Here is a 24,689-nt window from a genome sequence, read left to right on the forward strand (position 1 = left end):
GTTTAGAGTATTCATTTATTTTACATTTGTTTACTAGGGTAGTGCACCTATCACAAGTAACCATTTTGCATATACTACTTGCATAACAAAATCCGTAATTTCATACATATCCAGCGCACAGTTGACTGTACCCTAGTTTGCACTACTAACTCCATAAATCAGCTTCCGACAGCCACACAGGCAGACTTTCATCTCCTAGAACAATGGTCATCAGACTCTGCTTTTTTGCTAAACTGCATCAAAAATAAATTTAATTTGATTGGCTTAGTGGATATCTCTATTTCATCTGTGAATAATACCCAAATCGGTCAGATTACACATGCAAAACTCATTGCAATAATTAACCACAAATTGAAATTTGTCAAATACATTGATTATTTACATTCAAAAAATTGCAGAAAGATAGGCAGGCTATATAAAACAAACCTCTATTAACCAAAGGCTCAGCTGTCCACAACATAAAATCCAGTAATATCCACACATCTTTATTCTCCGCTATATTACTTAATCTCCTCAGAAAAAAAAAATCTACACAAATTGGAACAAACTTCAAATAAAGTGTGCAGCTACTATGACTACCAAAATTAATTTATGCGGCACTGTGTAAAAAAATTGGATAGAATTATAAAATTCACCCACTCTTCAGTTCAAAACACCCACCCACAAAATATTACAAAACCTGACACATGCAAATCCATATTCAGTAGTATTGCGAGATACACTTCTAACAGACCACTTGGTCAGAAGACCACAGATTCTACAGGTATGTAAACCAAACGGTCATTATGGACAATCACACTATACCATTTGTGTTCTGAAAGAGTGGAGACAAAAATATCCGTTTAATCATTTAAAAATTCACCTTGCATCACAATGTGGCTGTGCTGCTGTTGCTAATCTCTTCCTGCTCCTGCCCTTCTGAACTATCTTGTGTGTAAATCTGCACCTCATTAACCTTTCTGTACATCTCTAAATCCATAACCTACTCCTAACTAGCTCTGTTCATCCTCTTGTAGAGGCCAATAAGCCTCTATGGCCACCTAGAATGGTATGCGTGTCTTAACAAGCTGTACTGTACCACACCTATTCACTTTTGCATTTAATATTACTGTTTTTAAACGTGAATCCCCCTCTGGCTGCTTTCACTTCCTTTTTCATCTTTCATTTTTCTTCCATTACATTTCTTCATCCTCTAAGACTGTAAAACATTCTTGATTCATGTGCTGCATAAACTGCCACGTTTTATTCTGTTGTAGCGCTGCGATTTGTTGTTTGGAATTCTTGAAATGTTACGTTACTCTGTTTGTCTACTTTCCTTAGTTTCTATCTTAATAGTGCTGTAATCCATTAACTGTTTTGTTTGTTACACTGTGTTTCATGGAGCTTTCTCTCTGGGACTTCTCTGAAAATTGGGTATAGTGGAGTCTGACTCTCCTGGTTAACAAATGAAAATAAATTCTGTTGCATTTAATTTAGCTTTTGATTTCCATTTCTAGTAATTACTTTTTTGGCAGCTAGCAGCATTGAAACTAGTAAGACCTTGCTATGTCTATGCAATTCAGATCTTGTATCTCAGCTCAAAAGAATCATTTCCTTAATTACAATCATTTGCTCGCCCAACATCTGTGGAAAAATGTTCTGACGTTTGTTCAGGGAATACAAAATACTTTTTCAAACACTTCCATGCAAAACTCTTTAACCTTTTGGACTTTGTTGCATACTTGGGAGCTAAACAGATGTTTTCCCAATGTTCCTTTGTATAATGCCTTTCAGTTCTCTTTTTCCTATCTTTTCTCACCTTGTCTGATTCTTGTCTTGCAGCATTTTCTATTTATTGGTATTTGTTTACCGGGATGGTCCACTGGACCAGAAGAGCCCATTTTCAGTAAAGGCCCGAGGAGAAAAGCTCCATAGCTCCATTTTCTAATGTGGATTTGCTTATCAGCAAAAATTGCAGACTATTTTTCCACATGAGGAGATAGAAATTAATGCAGAGGGGCATAGAGAGCTGAGAATGCTCACATGTGCAGGGAGAATCTGCAGAAAGACCCACGCTTAATTTCAGAGAGGGAAAGTGACCAGTGAGATCTTGTCTGTATAAGAAGCAAAAATATATCCTACACGTGCAATGTGGCAAAGGTAATCTAGACAACTGAAGTAACGTTACAGCAGAGGCTGTAAGCAACAAATTAAATCTATATAGGTAAAACTTGTTTCACATAGACTTGGCAAGCAAAGACACTCCCTTGGTTCAGCAAAAGAAGGATGGGGGCTACCTATCAAATAGGATAAACAACACAACCTGGAAACTTTATCCATCCACATTCAGCATGAGCTCTTCATTTGCACTTTAACAGGTCTGTACATTTTCATACACTCTAAAATCTCTTGACAGGTTCTGTGGGCAAGACTTGTTAAACTTTTATGGCACACGTCCAACTATCCAAAACTTGTTCTGTTATTTACTTTTCCTTTTTTACAAGGCACATAAATTCTCTAATTGAATCTAACATTAATTATATAATCAAATGTTAGCATAATTTAATAAAAAAACTTGTGTTTCTCAGATTCTACAAGAACAACTTCCAGGAAAAAGTTTTTAACTCGTACTGTAAATTGTTAACAAATCTAAAGCTCTTATTTATTTTTGGCTTGCCTTCTGGTCGATATGTACTTGTTCCATTTGTTGACTGTTAAATTTCATAGTCGTTCATAGGATGGCCTCAGTTTTAAGACATTCATTGCTTTGTCATCCCATTACATTGACTTGTTTTCCATTTTGTAATAGATTTCTTAGCTATGTTATTAGCAAATACCTTGTATCTTGGCTCATCTGTGTCTGCTGTCTAGCTCAGATGCATCATCTTCTCACTAATTTATTCCTTTCCCTCCAAATTTGTATCAAACAAAGCCTGGTTCAAGTCCCGTAGAGCTGTGTATGTCCAGGAAATGTATTTTTACATTCCCCATATTTCCTATCTTTCCTACCTCATGTTTCCAGTATTCTCCCTGCATGCCTGTGAACATTTCCTGGAGTCCACTTGGAGTATAGAATTGCTTATACAGGCAGTTCCAGGCAGATAGTCTGAACTTTATTTCATCGCATGGCTACGTGCCAAGTATATTGCAGTGCATTATTTCCCTGTTACCTGCCTTCCCAGAGTTCTTCATTATTTTTGCTTTAATCTCTCTAACAGACCCTTGTAATTATTTTGGCATGTCTTTTAAATGCCACCCATCAGTTTACTTGTATTTGCATGAATTGTCCTGTTCAAAGGAGGTTACTAGGCTAATGGCCCTAGGGCATTTATAAGCCTAGTAAAACCAAAACCACACAGGTAAGGAACAGGTGCATGGCCAAAATAAACAAAAATCCAGAAAACCAACGGCCAGCACTCAGAAATGAAATAAAGATTTTTATGCTGAACACAGAGAAAATGGCCAAGATGAGAGCAATTACAACATACTGGTTACAGCAATAAAGCCTTAAGTACAACAAAGCTGTAATTGCTGTCGTCTTGGCCATTTTCTATGTGTTGAAAAAAGGATTTATGCTGAAGTTTGAGTGCTGGCTGTTGGTTTTCTGGATTTCCCTTTATAAGCCTAGCCATGTTATACCCATGCCCCTAATTGACCTTGGTTAGATGGTCTTTATTCAGAGAGCAAGTATATTATCAGCACCGACTGCCCCGTCCATGAGGGACATAGGTACCATCCCCAAGGGTGAATTTACAATATTCCATGCAATTGTCTAGGTTGCGATTGAATAAGGTCATTGAAGAGCTCTACTTCATATGAATTGGGAATTTATTCCAGAGAAGCAGCAGTCTCTGGGAGATGCATTCTTCTCACCAACATTTTCTGCTAATGTCACAGGCCAGGTTGAGATCCCTAGACTGGGTGACTCTCTTCCCATTTGATTTGTGGATATGCAGCATTTCTATTAGTGCAGAGTCTTAGACTGCTATGTAGGCCAGGCACAAGTCTCCTTTCAGAAGCCTGTGAAATGGTGACAGAGCTTTCAGTCTTTCTCTGTAGGTCATGTTTTGGTGGGCCTGAATTTTCTTCATGTGAAACCTCTGTGGTGCCTCCAGCTGCTGCAGGTGTCTGGGGAGGTACATGCAAAAGGGAGTATCATACTCTGTGGTCTGAGGGTCGTGTACAGAGGAGTTTTTGAAGGCTTTCCTTGCCACTGTGGACACATGGTAATTGAAGTTTTGATTGCTATCAACTTGTGTTCCCAAATCTTGCACCTCTAGGTTTGAGCTTAAGGAGGTGCTGTCAATATTGTAATTTGCAGGGACTTCCTTATTGCCAAAGAGGATAATAAGGCAGGTTTTTTTTTATGTTTTAGTCCATGGCTTTGGCGAAAATCATTTGTCTGTTAGTGCCTTTTCTAATATGCTAACATCTTTTGGGGACTCTGTGACTGCGCCCAGTTTGCAATCATCAGCAAACTTGGTAAGCCAGAGGCCTTCTACTTTCACCTGGACTTCCGAGAAATAGGTTCCAAACAGTAGTGGGGCCACCACAGATCCTTGTGGTACACCACTGGTTGATAACTATACTACTTTGAGAGTATGCGTTCTGTTGAGCCATTTGGCTGGCTATGCATCTTGTGACGTGGGTTAATCCCCAACTGGTAGAGTTTCTCAATGATTCCAGAGTGGGGGATTGTGTCAAAACCCTTGGCTAAGTCAAAACAAGGCAGTATGTGCTCTTCTGCCTTCATCCAGAGCTTTGTTGACATTCTCGAAGCAGCCCACCAGGTTCAGTAAGCATGATCTACCCTTAATGAAGCCAAACTGGGTCAGGTGAAAAGTTTGAAGATCACTTATGTCCTTGTTGACAAGGTCCATGAAGATGCTTTCCATGTCGTAGCAGCTAAGGTTGTTTAGGCTTATGGGTCTGTAATTCCCATGGTCAGGTGATGGATCCCTTTTTTTTGCAAGGGGATTGCTGTTGCTATTTTCCACTCTGCTGGAAATAAGCCAGTTTTCAGGCTGAGGTTAGAGAGAGTGCCAAGGTATTCTGCTGTGTCTTGTTTTAGATTCTTTATTAAGCAGCCTAGGATGTTAACATTTTTTTAGACAGATTTTCACGAAGAGTGGAAAAAAAGAGGAATCGCTTTTGTAAAAAAAAGTGTGAAATACAAGAAGAGGAAGATGACTGTTAAATGGTAGTAATGGTACAGTATGTTATAGGCAAGATGCCATAATGAAAATTATAATACATTTATGTTAAGGCTATGTATGCACAAGGGGAAGAGACACTGGAATGAAAAGCAGTTGAAAAAGAATGGAAGAATAAGATGTAGCAGTTAGAAGGTTTTAAGTAAGAAGTGGAAGGTATATTGAAAGAAGCTAAGTAAGGAAAGTGTTCCAGAACCAGATAGGTTCGGTGTTATGTTTTTTAGGAGATGACTGAAGAACAATGGGTCATCTTCCAAGTAAAGAATGAATGGTTCTGTGAGAGTATAAAGAAATATATAAACGAGCTAAAACGTTCATAGATGATGTGGGTATACAGATTATATTTATGAAACTTTATAGAAAAAAATTGTAAAGTAATAGGAAAGATGTGTAAGAGGAATTGTATGGAATTAAGGGAAAGTGAATGCCACATGTTGGTTGTGTAGAGGGTGATCAGGTTGTGGATTGTCATTTTACAAAGGCAGTCAGTAGTATACTCCACATACAGCTATGTTCTTTTATTGAAAACAATGGAGCAAGTGAGTAGGTAAGAAATGTTTTGGAGTCAGTTTATGAAAATGGTGGAATAAAGTAATGGTTAATGTATCAGAAAGTGAAAGCATACATAATAAAAAGGGGTTAAGCAAGGATGCGCACTGAGTGGAATTTTATTTATAATGGTGAGGCATACAGTTATGAAATGTCAGAAGTCTAGAAGAGTAAAGTAAAGAGAGAGAATGAATTTATGTACCATTATTTGTCTTAATCAGTTTATCTGTTTATCAAATATTTAAAAGCAAAAACCAGATATGGATAAGAGAGAGACTAATAAGGATAGAAGAGGAGTTCGAGACAGATGAGCTAAGCTTTAAGAAAAAAGGATTTTTTTTGAGCTACAGTGAAAATAGTGTATTTTTCCATGAGGGAAGGAAGTTTTTTTGTGAGATAAATTCCAAACACAAGAAATAATAAAGGAATGATGGAGAGAAGTGATAGAAGAAGTTGTAGTTTCTTGTGTGGACAATAGTGTTGCTTTTTGCCACTTTTTCAGGCAGAAAGGAGTTTCTGTATTTCAAACACTTGTGTTCTGTGTGCACCATTTGATTTTCCTTAAGGACAAAGTAGCCCTGTCTACTAACCATACCTTTCTAACTGAGCTTCTTTCAGAAAAATACATTTTCCTTGTAATACTAATCCTTAAATTGTTTCAGAGCTTCTTACTCCCCCTGGGTCTAGGAAGATTTTTTTTCTTAACTTCAGATGTGTTGGACCAAAGATGTCTGATCAGGTGTTTTTCTGCTTAGAATAAACTAGGTAAACCTGTGAGAAGTCTGATTGTAAGACATGGTTTGCATGTGTTATGAGTGTCTATATGCAGGGTTTTTAATAGTTCATTCAACAGAGGTGTTTGACAGAAAGTGTGTGAAGCAGCATCTTTGTCTGCAGTATACGTTTAGTAGACATAGTTAGTCTGTGCCCAAACTTGGGAATGCTTTTATGCTTTTGATATTAATGGCTTGCCAGCTGGGGTCTGCCCCTGGGCTTTGGCTTCCTAGCTGTGCTCTGCACAAATTATATGAATTATATTTGATACATAACAAAATACAGTTGTGCTAAATACTTGGCAAAACAGGAGATCTGAATCCATGTATGCTTTCAGTATGTTAACTTGCTGCCCTCTATCCCTCTATTTTATGCAGTTCTCGTCATTTGTTGTGGGATGACCATATGGCCAGCGTAAGTCTGCTGTGCTGATGTAGGCTTTGTGATGCTATAACTGCCATTGAAAAATGTCATTGTAGTATTGCATATATACATAGACTTGTTTCTGAAATTTTTGTTGCGATTATTTCACTCATTAGGTTTGTTTGTGTTTTGAGTTCAGATATATCCCCAACTGTAAAATACTTCAACTATGCTTTTTAAATAAGAAAAGAGATGGAGAAGAGGCAGAATGAGAAGAAAGATCTCAATAAGAGGGCACTGTCTCACTTGTAGGATCATTTAAATGCATTGAATAAGCTACTTTATCTTTCAGGAAATGTACTACCTTATATTAAAGCTATGCATACCTTTTTATACTTTTCTAGCTGATTTTCCTTGTATAAAGTTTCTGGACTTAAAATGCTAATATAGATCCTTTAAACTTTATTTCCAGTACGTCAGAGTACTTGACAAGAGGACAAGTCTGTTACTGTTAAGTCTGTACCTCCGCTTGTGTTCCATTACTTTATGGTGGTCTTGAAAAAGTATTAATGTTACTGCTACTTCAGAGCATAGCTCTTGACTTATTCGAGCAAAAAAGGACAAGAAGAGCAATTGATTGACTTTATTCCTAGATGTCAGTTCTGTTTTCAGTATTCCTTTAATTCTTCTAAAATATTCCTTGGTATTTAAGTCTTCTAAAATATTCCTTACTAAGTTGTTCACATTTGTTCATGTTTTATGATCTGTGTGTTAGGGATGGACCATTGTACTGCTATGAAAACAGAATTGTAGCAGATAGTAAAGACAACCACAAGGCCTTCTATAGTTATGTAAGGAATCTCCAAATTTGCTCTGAGCTACTGCACAATGGTACCTCCTGTACCGAGCCAACAGATATTGCCAATATACTGGCTGACAGATTCACTGACAACTTTACCGTTATCTCTCCCCTCCAGAGGACCAATCACAACACCAGTAGATCGCCAGGCACACAGTATTACTGCTGCACAGGTCCAAGGCCAAGAATACAGCTTCTGTGGGACCTGACAATATCCCTGGCTGTGCTCTACATGAGCTACAGAGTGAACTGGCACCTCACCTGTGTGCCCTGTTCAATCACAGCCTCACCTCAGGCTTTGTCCCTACTGAATGGTGCACTGCTACAGTCATCCCTCTCCACAAAGGAGGAGCGACTACAGACCCTGGGAACTATCACCCCATTAGCCTGATGAGTCTGGACCTAATAAACAAGGATCTAGGGAATCTCCAAACTCGATCCCACACAGTTTGGTTTTGTGAAGGGTAGATCATGCCTGTTCAACTTGGTCGACTTCTTTGAGTCCGTCACCAGAGCTGTGGATGAAGGCAAGGTGGTTCATACAGCCTACCTTGTTCTGCCCAAGTCCTTTGATACCATTCCCCACTCAGGAATCATAGAAAAACTCACTAAGCAGGCATCTAGGCATCAACCGCTATATCACTAAGTGGGTTGCAAACTGGCTTACAGAACCTACAGTGTGAAAGTAGCTGACTCCAAGTCAGACTGCTGACCAGTCACGAGTGGAGTCCCACAGGGTTCGGTCTTGGGTCCTTTCCTCTTTGGTATCTACTTCTCTGAAGTCCAGACCAACATGAAGGGTCTCTGGCTGACAAAGTTCACAGACAATTGCAATTTTGGAGCTATTAACTCTCCAAGCGATGTTGACATCCTATAGAAAGGCCTCACAGAGACCAACAGCTGGTGTCAGAACCATGGCTTTAAGATCAATGCCAAAAAATGTCATCATCCCCTTTGGGAATAACCCAGTTCCCATGAATTGCCACGTTGATAGTAGTCCACTGAACACAGAATGAGTTATAAGAGATCAGCAACCACTTTTTAGACCACCACATTGCCACTGTGGTCAGAAAGTCGTCCTATGTGGCACAGCTCATTACTAAGGGTTTTGCATCCAGGAAGAAAGAGGTCATAGTCTCCCTCTAGTCTTCCCTCAATAGGCCAGTCGAGTACAATGCCCCATTTGGAATGCATCTCACTAGACACCTGCAACAACTGGAGAGGCCGCAAAAGTACCTCACAGAGCATCGTAGGCTTTAAACATTTGTCCTGTCCTATATGGACAAACTAAAAAAAACTCCCAACTGTTCTCTCTCATATCGCCTACTTGGAATGTAATCTCTGCTTGACTTGCAAAGCCATGTCTGACCCAGCTCTGTTAGAAATGCTACAACTAAAGAAATCCCAGTCCCTCCGCACCACACAGTCCACAGACCTCAACCCAGTCCCTCCGCACCGCACAGTCCACAGACCTCAACCTCACTGCCACAATCAACAGAACATGCTGGAGGGACAGGTTCATAACACAGAGACTGCCCATGCTATGGAATAGACTTCCCGTACATGTCAAGCAGAGCACCTCACTGGCCCTCTTCAAGAGAAATCTTAATGAGTGGATGGGAAATACAAAATTCACCCTGGGGATCACTCCAGTGGTTCTGTTCAACAGAGGCTCTGGGAGCTAAGGTCGGGTGGCACAATGCCAGGGTAATCCTATTGGCTAGGCTTGTTAAGGCCCCCTGACCATTAGCCTAGTACACACACCTATAAATGTGAAGTTGAATGATGGCTTAACATGAATCCATTTTTCAAGATTAAATTAAATGATTTCTACTGGAAGCATTTTAAATTTAAGGTCACATCAAAGGAGTCTCTGTTTTTATTTATATGTATTATTTTTTTCATTTTTGTGTTTTTTTTTATTCTCTTTCTTTTTTAAGAAAGTATGCTTATATTTATTGCATTGGTTTGCTATGAGTTTATTGATTTAGAATGGAGTCATGTAGTCTTAAAGAATTGTCTTACTCTGTTACTAATTATGTTCTGACAAAGTCTGCTTTTAAGACAGAAACGTTTAACATTAAAATGTGAAGTTCCCTTATTCTATATTTTGTTGGTTTTACTTGTTTGTACAAACAAGTGGTACTTTGTCATTTCATTGTTATTGGTTAAGGGAAATTTGTGTATAATTGTCACAGTAGAGGTTAGTTTTTCCTTTTCTCCACTGTTGTGTTGTCTGTGTGTATGTATGCATGTGTCTGTCTATCTATCATATATATACACACATATCAATGGATATAAACTGTGTACACACCCCTGTTAAAATGCCAGGTTTTTGTGATATAAAAAAATAAGACCACAATACATCATTTCAAAACTTTTCCCACTTTTAATGTGACCTATAGCCTGTACAATTCAATTGAAAAACAAATCTGTTAGGGAAAAAAATATAAAAAAAATTAAAAAAGTACAATAAGATGGTTGCATAAGTGTGCACACCCTTAAACTGATACTTTGTTGTGTGCGCACACCCTTAAGCTAATGTTTTGAAGTACCTTTTGATTTATTTACAACATTCAGTCTTCTTGGGTACACACCTGCCATCAATTAGAGACTGTGATAACCCCAAATAAAGTTCAGCTGTCCTAGTAAGATTTTCCTGACGTTTACTCAGTTGCCTGCTACAGCAAAAGCCATGGTTCGCAGAGAGCTTGCAAAGCATCAAAGGGATCTCATTGTTGAAAGGTATCAGTCAGAAGAAGGGTACAAAAAAATTTCCACAGCATTGGATATACCATGGAACACACTGAAGACTGTCATAAAAAAGTGGATAAAATATGGGACAACAGTGATGTTGTAAAGAACTGGACGTCCCTCCAAAATTGATGAAAAGACCAGACGAAAACTGGTCAGGGAGGCTGCCAAGAGACCTACAGCAACACTGAAGGAGCTGCAGGAATTTCTGGCAAGTACTGGTTGTGTACTACATGTGATGACAATCTCCTGTATTCTCCACAAGTCTGGACTATGGGTAGGGTTGCAAGACAGAAGCCTTTTCGTACACAGAAAAACATCCAGGCCTGGCTAAAATTTGCAAAACAATACATCACATCTCCCAAAAGCATGTGGGAAAATGTGTTATGGTCTAATGAAACCAAGGTTGAACTTTTCGGCCACAATTCAAAAAGGTTAGTTTAGCGGAAAAACAACATTTGGCATCACCAAAAGAACACCATCCCCACAGTGAAGCATGCAGGTGGCAGTATTATGCTTTGGGGTTGCTTTTTTTCACCTGGAACTGGGGCTTCAGTCAAGGTGAAGAGAATTATGAGCAGTTCCAAATACCAGTCACTTTTGGCCCAAAACCTTCAGGCGTCTGCTAGAAAGCTGAAGATGTAGGAATTTCACCTTTCAACACAAGAATGAACCCAAGCATACATCCAAATCAACAAAAGAATGGCTTCACCAGAAAAAAGTTAGTTTTAGAATGGCGCAGACCAAATCCAATAGAAAATCTGTGGGGTGACCTGAAGAGGGCTGTGGACAAGAGATGCCCTTGCAAGCTAACAGATTGGAGCGCTTTTGCAAGGAAGAGTGGGGCAAATATTGCCAAGTCGAGATGTGCAATGCTGATAGACGTCTACCCAAGAAGACAATGCTGTAATTAAATCAAAAGGTGCATCAACAAAGTATTGGTTAAAGGGTGTGCATACTTATGCAACCAGCATATTGTACTTTTTTTTTTTTTTTTTTATATATTTTTCCCCCTAACAGATTTCTTTGTTTTTCAGTTGAATTGTACAGGTCATAGGCCACATTAAAGATGGGAAAAGTTTTGAAATTATTTATTGTGGTCTAATTTTTTTGCATCACAAAAGCCTGGCATTTTAACAGAGGTGTGTACACTTTTTATATCTACTGTATGCTTGTGTGTCTGTGTGTGTCTGTGTGTGTCTGTGTGTGTCTGTGTGTGTCTGTGTGTGTGTGTGTATATATATATATATGAGTATATATATATATATATATATATATATATATGAGTATGTATGTATATATATATATATATCTACACACTCACCCACACAAAGAAGCAGGAATGTGGGGGTACAGCAGGCTTGGCCCTCTTTGCTGAAGCAGCTGTCTTTTTACAACATTAATGTTTGAAGTAAGGGCCGATGATTTAAGCATTAACTAGGAATATTCCTGCTGTATTTCTGTGTTTATATGTGGCATGGCTTTTTTTTTTACTTTAACTTATTTTATACTGTAACTTATGAAATGCTTAAAGCTGGTAAATTTTATGTAAACTGTTCAGTTTAACAATGCAAAGAATGATGTATTGAATTATTACTTTAATAAGTGTTATGTTCTATATTCAGTTCCCTAAGGAAGATAACTATGTAGGCCTTAACTATGCTTCCTGTTGTGCACATTTCAGTTTGTTGTAGACCACTACTGTTACATATTTACACATAATATGTGGGTGTCAATATAGTTTATTTGGGTATATGTATTTTGTGACATTGCTATGTAAATACTTCCCAAATGGTTATAGCACTGCTGTGAGTGATGCTACCCATATATAATGATTTACTGTTAAACTGACCCCCCCCCCCCCCGAAGAAGAAAAGTATGGTTGTGGGTAAGTTATTTATTGTAGCAGGCAGATATCAAGTAGAAGTCACTGTAACAGTACGACTACCTCTCCTTCCCCTCAGAAAGGTATAGGTAAGTTACTCTGATGTGATGTTCTTCCGAACTGCTACAATGAGATTTTGAGCCTGCACATACTGTTTGTCTTCTAAGGCCAGCATGTTTTCATACTTGTAGTCCCCATGAGCACCAGGAGACATGAAGAATTTCCGCAAACCCTTTGTGTTGCTACTTGTGTAAAGAATGTCTTGCATACGTGTCCAGGCATCTCTCTAATGCTGGCGCATGACACTGACCCTCTTCATGGGTACCAAAGTGAAACAGACTGCTTGTGCAAAAGATGAATTGCATTTAATAGTAGTGGGGGTGTAACTGTGATGGAATGATTTACTGTTAGGGACTTCTCAGACATGTTGCTCCATGTATCTTATTCACACCTGAATTGTATTACTTCATATCATTGTAATTTAATTCATAACAGTAAATGAAGACAAGATGGAAAGTAGTTAGCAAGAATTAATCTTTTTTTTCAGTATTCTGTGGAGCAGGTGTGTAGTGTATAAAGTTGCATTCTGTCTTTTTTAAGAATTCCATCTTCCCTGATGACTTTCGCACTATTAACCATGCAAGATGCCCCAAACTTATAAATTCTGAAACAGTTGACTTATGGAGACAGAAACTTACAGATGGCAGTGACTCTTGCACAGCTAGGTATGTTTTATCACTTTATTAATTTTTGGGATATATTTTGTCTGTGCAATTCATATAAAGCTTGCAGTCTATTTTCTGAAATTGTGCCTGTCATAACCCCATCCTCTATCTGCATTTCTTTTTCTGCTCTAAAGTCAATATTTTTGTAAATATGATGGAGACCTGCATTTTTAACTGAGAGTGGAAGATTATTTAAGTTGATGCAGTATTACACAGATGAGCATGACAGAAACTGGCAACTTAACTTAGCTTTTACTGATTCTACACTCACTGAAGTTTAGACACTGTTTCATCCACCTCAATCGCTTGGACTGAAGTACCAGCATTCATTCTGTTTGCTACTGATAAAATTTGTCAGACTTCATTTCTTCCCTTTTAACTTGTACTACCTCACACATCCCCATCTTTCCCCGATCTTATTTTATTTATTTATTTTTTTTAACTGAAGACCCTGTCACCAATTAACTAATCAGGGTAGCAAAAAGGCACAAATAAAGACCATGGTGATCCAGGGGGAGGAAAATCAGAGTAGAAAATGAAATGAAAAATCACTCTGCAAACAGGTAGCACAGACGCAATCAAATCTTATTCTGCTTTTCACATTTGCAAGATTAAACCATCCCCAGGCTACTTTAGCTATATTTAAGGAGTCTCCTGTTTCATTTTCTAATTTTTAGTGCAGCTTTGATTTGTTGATCAATGAGGTTTGATTGTGTTTATTCTATGGTCAATGGCTTTGGGGTAGTGGACTCGTGTCATTACTGACCCTTTTGGATATCATCTTGAGACTTAAGTTCTTAGCTTTCAAGGTATTGGGTTCAGTAGCTTTTGTGTTGGCACAGAAGAATGGCTTGGTACTAGAGCTCGTCTTACTTCCTTGCCTGTATCAATGCTGTGCTCTTGGGCTAAGGGCCTATTCTAGTGCAGGCACTGGACCCAGTTTCAGTACCAATATTGCAACCTGCACTGTATATGCTACTGACATGACTGGCTTCACTAAGTAATTTACTTGAGAGAGAGAGCATTGCTGACTGCCATCTGAGCCCTTGAGAGCTTCCTGGCATTAAAACACAAGGTCTGAAGATCTCCTACAGGAGTGTCTTGGAGAGTCTGGCACTACATCCTTTCAAAATTCCTCACCAAGGAGATATGCCAAGAGGATGTACCAGAAGCACAAAGACTCCCATTTGAAGTCTCCTAAGCCAGATCTAGATACTAGAAGTGAGGCGGATTCCCATGTTCCCCATTCTAGTGACTCTAAGTTTGAAGAAATTTTGCAGTCATCCCAAAATAAGGGATGTATTGCCACAACCATCTCCCTTAAATTTGAAGATATTTCTTCAAGAGCCTTCGGTTCTCTTGCCTTGCTTTCCTGGGTCATTCTGGCTAAAGATGACATGGTGGCACCCATCTCCATGAAATACTGATATTGTGGCACTTGTGTTGAAGAGGCCAGACAGGATCCTGTGACCCCCTTCCCCCCATGATTGGGATTGTAGGATACAGAATCCCATAGTGGACTTGATTGTCACTGCGGTGGCACTAAAGAAGGCTTCAACCTTGCAAACCGAGTAATATATCCTCTGACAGAGGAGCTGAATGAGATGGACTGCTTTGGGAAGTCTGTATCCTATAGCTTTACACTTAAGGAATTTACTTACCAAACACCCATACTGCAGTTCCAGCACAGTATTATTGATGAGATTTGTAGGGCAGTGTTAAAAGTATCTGGTGAAGAAGTGTGCACTTAGCACTCCATTTATGTAGCTACTGTTTTTACCATGAGCATTTTCAACCTGCATCTTGTTCAAAATGCATCAGATGGTCCAATAAGGGCATTATTTGTTCATTATTTCTATGATAATTGGAAAGCATTCAGCGGTTTGGATTTTCATTGTTTGTATTATCTTGCCGTGTTGTTGTATAACCACATAGCATGCCACTAACCACTGCCTACCACTAATCGGCAGCATGGGAACACAACCCGGATGTTCCTCTGAGTCTCTGCATTTATTCTTGAATGTGAAGGAGAAACCACTTTAAACTTTTCTGGAATACCTTTGGACACTAATAACTATGTGGAAATTGATTATGAATGTTTTAATATGTAACCTTGAAGTTAAAGTACCGTCCTTCAAAAAAAACTACAGTGGCTAGCTTTTACTGCTTATTTAGATTTGGGAATAGTTCCTAGAGGCATTGTAAAAATGCCGACCTATGGCAATAAATATCCTGACCTGTTTACAAAATGGAAAGAACTAAATTTAAAACTAAGGAATGATTTATGTGAAACTAATGAAAAGTTTCTTTAAAAATATAGAAATGGAGTTTTATCGGCTGAGATTCATTACTTTAGAGAATCTTATAATTACTTTGCCTAACTATATAACGGTTTCAAAAGAATATTGTGTGATTGAGAGATTAAAAGATTTTGAACAGAAATTAATAGCTATGAAGAAATGCAAACTTTTAAGAGACATAGATGATTTAAAAAATTCTCAGATATTTTACTGGCCGAGAAATAAAGGACTTAATAAGATGCTTCTCTTGTTTGAAACTGTTTCCGGTTCTTATGCTCCAAGATGTAGTTGAGGCAGTGAGAGACTTGGACACCTTTGAACATGACATGAGTGAATGGAATGTGGGTATTGGAAATGTAGATCAAAACAAACTTGTGTAGGGGAAATTGTTACAACAGGAAAAGTTGCAACTGACTTTTTTTGGGCCTGTGGTCAACATACAGCTCCCTATTCAAATCCAAGATAGAGCTAGCGGATATATGTATATATCGGGGAGAAGTCACAAGAGAAACAATCACTCACAACCATGCCCAGTGACCAGGAACCATTCTGTGGTCAACAGGTCAAAGCTGGCATGACTGTAGTTAATCTGTCCATATGCAAATTTACTGAGAATGAACTGGCTATTTTTGACAAAGGATTAACATTCATTTAATCTAAAGAGAGTGACCTAAATTAATCGCTTACTGAATTAAGACTTTCTACACATAATTTAGACTTAAAATTATATAAAAATTATGCCTCTATTCTAAGTGAAATTCCCACAAAATTTCGTATTTTTGAACCTGTAAGTATAGCTGTTAATACATTTTATAAAGTCTGTGAACAAGAAATGTATGATTTATATTTTAAAATATTGAACACTAAGTAATGAGAGGAATATCTTACATCAGTTATGTCATTTAGAAGACGTGATTATTAAACCTGCTGATAAAGGAGGAATGACAGTAATTGTGGACAGAGTGAATTACAATAAAGGTATTAAAGTTGTTTTGCTAGATGAAAGAAAATTTCGAATTGTGAATAGACTGAAAATGTTATAAAGTGAAGTCTATGCTATACGATATGATGGAGAATGCTATTGCAACTCAAATGCATAATTATATGTATGTATCCAATTCTACTATCCAATTAATATATGAGCTACCTAAGTTGCATAAGAATTGATGTAACCCACTTATGTGACCCATTGTTTCTGGAAGTAAATGGATGTCAGTAACCATTTTAAAGTATTTAGGAGCACAATTAAAACCTCTCTTTGCTTCATGCAGAAGCTATATAAAAGATACCAATGACTTTTTAAATGCTCTTTTTGGTTAGTCATATAGTAATGAATTAATTTATTTTTGAGTACCTTGGATATTAAGTCCCTTTTCACTGTAATACTAAATAAATATGGGATTCGGGCTATCAGAGAAAATTTATATAATTATATTAATTTTTCAGGAAAGAACATGGAAACCATCTACATGTTACTAGACTCTGTGTTGAATAATACTGTTTTTATTTTTAACGACAAATATTTTTTATCAAAAATTAGGGGGGGTCCCATGGGCACTCCCATGGCAAATATATATGTGAATTTAGTGCTTGCAAGTTGAATGCTTTATCTTTTTCATTTGGACAGGGGAAGAAACTGTTTAACGTAAATTTTTGATATGTTACAAATTTCTACTACTTTCTTAGCATTTGATATGAAATTTTCAAATGTTGAGATAAATTTTTTTAGAGATGACTATATGTTTTAATAATGGTACCTTTGATGTTGGTATTTTTAACAAGGACATTCAGACTACTAGATATTTAAATTCATCCTGGGGATCATGTTAGTCGCCTTGCTATACAGTGGACCAGGGAAGTAAATATTCTGGGAAGAAATAGCCAGGGAATTGTTATAGCTAGGGTTATAGGCCTTGGGGCCGATAGCGTAGTACCAACCTATGAACATTCACACAGTATGCATCCTAAACATGTATATAATGGAATTGTTAAAATGCAGCTGTTAAGGGCAAGTAGATTGAAGTGGTGCAGTGGTAGCATTGTCGCCTCATAGCAAGAGGTTCTCCCGTTCGATTCTTGGCTGGAGCACCTTCTGTGTGGAGTCTGCATGCCCTCCTCACGGTAGAGTGGTGTTCGAAAGACATGCGTGAATGGGCGTGCCTTCGTTGAAGGTTGGGCTGGCACCTCAGCACCATAAAAATCAACTGCCAATCATTAGCGGACCGGAGTTCTGCTGTGGCAACCCCTAACCGGGAAAAGCCGAAAGAAAAATGAAACAAAGTAACTGATCAGTTTCATAAAGAACAATTGAATATGATTGAGTTTTCAGGATATAGGGTATGATAGTAAAGTTTTTAGAAAATAATACAACTTGTATTTTTTCAGAACATAAGACTGAAAAACCAGTTTTCCAAATAGGAATGCACCTATTGATATGAATAGCAGGAAAAATGATAGAAAAATAGGGTACATTATGAAATAAGAAAACTAATCAAATTAAACATATTCAAAATGATTGGTTTATTTTGCAATCTGATAAGACAGTGGGACTCCAAAACAGCCAGTTTCAATAAAAAACGTTTATTGTCAACACCACAAGTGCTTTCACTGACTAAGCTGTTGCTTCAGGTAATGTCTATCAAACTAAAAAACTCAGTTTAAATACCATATACTACCTGACCTGATTAATCATATGACATCAAGGCACTCAAATTATTTAAACAAACAGCCTCATAAAAGCATATGCATAACACCTAAGTACAGAAATCATAATACATTTCATAAAAATGCATATGTACCATATATATATATATATATATATATATATATATATATATGTATATATATGTATATATATATAAAATAAAAACACACAAAAATACAATAGTACAAAGGCAAAAAGCATTCAACGTCTTGGGTTCCTAGATTTCAGCTTAGGTTTTATAGGGACCACGTCATTGAGTCCATACCCACTATCACCTCTCAGTCTAATGATCCATTTAGACTCAAGCTGCTCAGTACTAGTCCTGATGTCGCCTCCTCTTAATGTCTCACTCACCCTCCCTATAACCAAAAACTTAAAAGTATGCTCAGTACCACTGGGAATGACATGTTTTGCAAGGGTATTAGTTTTATTCCCTTTGCTAATATGATACAGATGTTCCTTTATTATTTCTCTAAGCAGCATTCTATCCGTCTTGCCTATGTAAAATTTTGAACACTAAACAGTGGGCCAAGTAAACAACATGGGAGATGCTACAAGTGGCAAAGACTTTGAACTTGTATATTCTGTCCTGGTCAGGGTGTGTGAAAGTAAAACTGCTGTCAATGTAAGTGCATACACCACAAGTGCCACATGCTAAAGTGGCATAACTGCTGTATTTATGTTTATTCCTTGTGTAACATAAGGTCCTTTTTAAGGATTTCATGTTCCTAAATACAAACCTAGGGGTGGGCTCCATCACTCTGGAAATATCTTTGTCTGTCATAAGTACTTTCCAGTGTTTTCTAATAACATTCCATGTACATATAAACATTACTAGAATAATGTAATGGTGCCCTCAGTTTACACTTATTGTTCAAAAAAGACAAGTATTTTTGTACCTGTGTTAAAACCTTTGAGTACAGTGCTTTATAGAAAGTTAGACGAAAATGATAAGACTGTAATTAAACCTGCAGACAAGGTCAGACCAATTGTTGCAATGGACACCTTTTGGTATAATGAAGCTATGAACAATATGCTAGCAGATTGGAAGTTATATTTAACCATTAATCAAAAAAAGAGCGAGTCCGTGAAGTTAGCTACTACTCATTCATTGAACAAGTTATATCTAGAGAAAATGATAGATAATAACTTGTTGGATTATTTTATGGTTATAGACCCACTACGGCCTATAATACACGGTCTTCTGAAACTTCATAAAAATGCACAAAATCCCCCTATGTGCCCTATTGTAGCAGGACACAGTTGGCTGACAGAACCCCTCTCTGTTTATTTGGAAAAAATTTTGAGAACCATTGTTAAATAAAGAATATGGTTATTTTGAGGGACATTGAGCATTTTCTGAACAATTTGTTTGCTTTTTTAGATGCTAACACTGAAAAAGATTTTATGCATGAATTTATTTTTGTCACCTTATTCACTGTTATACCTAATGATGAAGGGGTCTTGAAAGTAGAACAGTTTTGCATGCTTTCTCTACCTTGGGGGTGATGGAACTCTGTACTATACTGAGAATAGTGTTGGAAAATGTTTTTCTATTTAATAATTCCATCTATTGGCAGTGTCATGGCATAGCTATGGATACCTCGTGTGCCAATAGCTAACGCCAACACTGTGATGGCTATGTGGGAAATTGAGCATATACTTGAGGGACCCTACTCCAGATTTATACCTTTTTATAAAAGGTTTGTTGATTTGTTTGTTCTGTGGGTAGGTACTAAACAGCAGTTAAGAGAGTTTGAGGTGTATGTAAATAATACAACTAATTATTTATGTTTTTCTATGAATGCATCATCACACAGTATGAATTTTTCTTGATGTTACTGTTGAAGTGGATGGGAATGGCTCCATTTTTACTAATTTTTTTTTATTTTTTTATTTTATTTAACATTTGTTGACCGGGATTTTTATTGTATGCTGTAAATTGTGTAACAAACCATGCCATGTCAACCATCTTTTGTAAAGGCATAGTATGCACCCCACCCACATTTTTAGTAACGTGGTTGAGTAAAGTGTTTAGCACCTCCAGGTTAAATGTACGTGGAAAGGAGTTCCAAGAGCAGGTAGAAATTATGCAGCATTGTTTAAGGATGAGAGGTTATAGTGATGGGGAAATAGATGAAAATGTAGAGAGGGTTAAAAGCTTGAGGGGGACCACCACAGCTAAACCTTATTTTTCAAAACCTGCATCACACAGACTAATGTATAATAGGAACAATCAGTGTAAAGTGAGGGTACCATTACATTACTCTGGTAATGTTTCTATCTACATGAATGTCATTAGAAAACACTGGAAAGTACTTATGACAAAGATATTTCCAGAGTGATGGAGCCCACCCCTAGGTTTGTATTTAGGAACATGAAGTCCAAAGTTTTTGCTACTTGTAACACCACCCATGTTGTTTACTTGGCCCACTTTTTATTGTGTTCAAAATTTTACGTAGGCAAGACAGATTGAATGCTTAAAGAAAGAATAAAGGAACATCTGTATCATATTAGCAAAGGGAGTGAAACTAATACCCTTGCAAAACATGTCATTCCCAGTGGTACTGAGCACACCTTTACGTTTTTGGTTATAGGGAGAGTGAGTGAGACATTAAGTGGATGCGACATCAGGAATAGTACTGAGCAGCTTGAGTCTAAGTGGATCATTAGACTGAGAGGTGATAGTGGGTATGGACTCAATGATGTGGTCCCTATAAAACCTAAGCTGAAATCTAGGAACCCAAGACGTTGAATGTTTTTTCCCTTTATATTATTGTATTATATATATATATATATATATATATATATATATATATATATATATATAAAATACATTTTGTTACATATGCATTTTTATAAATACATTATGATTTATGTACTTGGGTGTTCTGCATATGCTTTTATGAGATTGTTTGCTTAAATAATTTGAGTGCCTTGATGTCACATGATTAATCAAGGGAGGTAATATATGGTATTTAAACTGAGCTTTTTAGTTTGATAAACATTACCTGAAGAAGCAGCTTGGTCTGTGAAAGTGCTTCTGGTGTCGACAAACGTTTTTTTATTGAAACTGGCCATTTTGGAGTCCCTCTATCTTGCTGGATTAATTTTTTGGTTTTCTTTACTTGGACTTGTTTACCAGAAAGGTTTGGTGTTTGTGTTTGTTCAATTTTGCAATCTTTTTTGATGTTGCTAAGGTCATAGGAGCACAACCCAGTTTTGTTTATAAAAAGGAGAAGAATTTAAAGCAAAAATTGTTATAAAGGTTATATTTTCCATGAAGTAGGATAATGTGAAATATGGTACAGCCTTGTTACAACAGTCATTTTTTTGTCCCTATGTTAATACTGATACAAATTTCACACATCCAGTTTTTGAAAAAAAGTTTATATTTAAAATTTTGGCTACATGTAACACTAATAATGTAGTATATTTAGCTAATTGCACACAATGTGCATGTTTTTATGTGGCTAATATGAACTGCAAATTAAAAGATAGGTTATGGTCATACTTCCCTGAAATGAGGAGGAGTATCGAGACCAATGCCTTATGTAAACATACTACAGTGAAAAATGAGGGATATTTGTTTAAACTTAGTTATACAAATGATATTTAAAAATGAACATAGGGGATGATATAGTTGCATTAAAAGAGTATGTTGAATATAAATGGATTAATTATTTTAAAGCGGATTACTGATGACATTAAGATTTGGTTTGCAGTGTTAAAACACTCTTGACGATAAAGTAAATGCTTTTAAATATTTTTCTAGGTCATGTAACTTTAAGTAATTGATATAATTTTTAATGATTTATTTATTTTAGTTGTTTTAAGTTGTTTTGATTGTTGTGTTTGCTGGCAACTCTGTTATGTGTTTCATTATACTAAGGAAGAGCTTGTTGCTGGAAAGCTTTGTATATTAAACCTAAGATTTCCTCATCCTATTTTGTGGTGGTCAGTTCTCATATTTTTCTTCAATCCATGAGGTTACTCAGGTTGAGTGATATCTTTAGACAAGTACATGCCAGAAGGAGTGCTTAAGGGGTTTGATAAAATATAAGTAAAAGAGAATTATGACTTTGTATCTGGAAGCAATGCTTCTGGAAATTTAATGTGTCATATAGAAGGCTTTCTGAACTACTGCAGAGGTGAAATGGTCAAAAGATGAGTAATTATCAACAAGAGTGATTGGATCCATTGCACCTGTTTCTGTTTGGAAAGGTGTATTATTTTTGTGGCAAGGGAAAATGTTTACCAAAATTAACTAGCCTATATGTTTACATATTTTGACCATTTTCCTTGCAGTAATTGTTAACATGGCCTAACCCATATTGGATCATTTGTGAGTCCGTGGATGATTTTATAACACCCATTTTACAGTCATCTGTGGAGTTAGTCATAGTCTAAGAATGTTGACCTGAAGCTGTGAGAAATACAGGTCAAATAGGAGAGAGCCCAACAGTGAGCCCTGTGTTATATACCACTGATAACTGTTTTGCTTTCATTTTTGTCACCTGCACCTAACCACATGGGTTCTCTTAAACAACCAGTTGGCTATCCACCCACAATGTAAAGACTTGTATTGAGATTTAAGTCCGTCAATAATGGCTGCATGGGAAATTGTGTCTGTAGCCTTGGCCAGGTCCAGTTGACTGTTACCACAGATGTTTCAGCCATATTGTGGAGGGGACAGGGAATCCAAGGTTTTGGGTGACGGTCTGCACCTGTGTCTGGGAGATGAGGGTTGTCTTTTCTACTCTGCATTATTTCAGGATTCCTATCCTTTAATCTACTACCCACAACAGCAGTGTAGATGTACTTCCATGCATCAATAAGTAAAAAGAGACTCTTTCCTACCCCATGCGTTGAAACATTGTGATATTAAGGGTATAGACCTTGCCTTTTGATACTTTCTGGTATCTGCTCTTACTCCTAGGAATCTAACTCCCTAGCAGACATGCTGAGCAGATGCCAGTTGTCCCTCAGCCAAGTGGTGGTGAAATCTCTGCTCCACCTGCAAGAGAAGCCTCACATCAACCTTTTTTGCTTCCCTGACTAATACCAAATGTAGTGACATTTTTCCCCAATTCCCATTCTGGGTTGGAAACCCTGTGAGAGTTTAATCTTGGAGTTTTCCTGTTCTGCTTTTTCTTTATTCTTGTCCTGCCTTTCCTTCCAGTTCCACCCATGTATTACAGAAAGCAAAGCTGATAAAGTCCAAGGTCATTCTCATAGCCCCAGTTTGACTGTGGCAAGTCTGGAGAAGCCTCTTTTGTTGAAGACCTTCAGGATCCTGCTACGTATTTGTCAGTTTTCCTGCAGACATATTTTCTGAAAAGTTAACTTCATTTCTGCAATTCCACTGATGTACAGGGGCACTGCTTACTCTAATAGGATTATTCAAATCCTTGTTCTCCTGAAGCCCATTACTATGAAAACATACAGAAGAAGATGGATACATTTTTTTATGTGGGCCTTGGATAAAGAGTTGTACTGTGTTTTGGCTCTGGTTCCTGCAGTGCTAGACTACCTTGCTCGGGTTTGTTTCTGGTCTTGCTGTGCTGCCATCAAGGTTCACGTGGCTGCTGTTAAGTTCATCCAAGGTTTTCATAATTATTAATTTTCTTTAATGAGGGTTTGTGAAACTTTTCATACTGGTGCCTCTCTTATCAGACTGCTACTTAAGGAACTCGTCCCACTATAGGATTGTTATTTTCTTGTAGAAAAGCTTACTCTGCCAGTATCTGAGCTGCTGTCTGCAGCAGAACTACGTTTCTTTCTTGAAAAACTTAGTTTAGCAAAAAGTTGTTATGACCTTAAGGTCTTTATATTAACCTGGTCTCCCACAAAGACAGGGTTGTGCTGGAAACTCATCGTGTCCATGGTAGGTAAGGAGAGTAATCTTAATCTGTCTTTTAATCTTTCAATATTTCCAGGTATATTGGACTGTATGGACATTTATAGACAGCTAAGCTTTTTATGTGAGTTGGACTAAACATTGGTAATGATTAACAATTTTCCTATTAGAAATGGCACAAAAGTTTGCAAGTCCACTTTGTTGAGGTGGTTGTCTTACTCCATCAGATTTTGTTATGGCAAACATAAGGTGTTGCCAGTTGAGCTAAGGGCTCTTTTCTTAAGAAATGTAGCTACTTCACAAGCCTTTTTCAGGAATGCCTCCATAGATGACATATGTACAGTTGCAACTTTGGCTTCTCTGAGTACCTTCATAAGACATAGTTAGAAGTTGGCAATGCTGAGGATGTTATTAATAAAAGTAGAGAAGTTTAAGTTTGGGAAAGTTTCAGCAGTGCTAAGAAGACTAACTTCTTTTTCAAACCTTGGGGTTCAGAACGATGAATCTCAACATACAGCTCTGCAGTTATGGTGAATTTATAACTTGATTGTCCAAGTTTTTAATTATACTGGTCAAAGCATGTACTTTAACAAACTGTGCAGCTCATTTGCCAATAAAATGAAGTAGTTACTGGGATGACTGTAAATGTCTCAGGATTACAGATAAGAAAGGAGAAATAGCACCTATAATCATGCCTAATCTTCTCCCTGAAAAATTTTCCCAA

General features: G+C 37.3%; 1 protein-coding gene across 1 annotated transcript in view; it reads left to right on the plus strand.

The window, feature by feature from the left end:
• The window catches only part of HERC3 (HECT and RLD domain containing E3 ubiquitin protein ligase 3), a 1,624,372-nt gene that overhangs the window by 483,398 nt on the left and 1,116,285 nt on the right, over positions 1–24,689 (plus strand). The window contains exon 10 of the mRNA XM_044060395.1: positions 12,977–13,101. Within this exon, the coding sequence (XP_043916330.1) occupies positions 12,977–13,101 (125 nt within the window). The remainder of the gene's footprint in view (positions 1–12,976; positions 13,102–24,689) is intronic.

This window comes from Protopterus annectens, chromosome 2.part0 (genome assembly GCF_019279795.1).
Source record: "Protopterus annectens isolate FY-2018-M chromosome 2.part0, PAN1.0, whole genome shotgun sequence".
Lineage (NCBI taxonomy): Eukaryota > Metazoa > Chordata > Ceratodontiformes > Protopteridae > Protopterus > Protopterus annectens.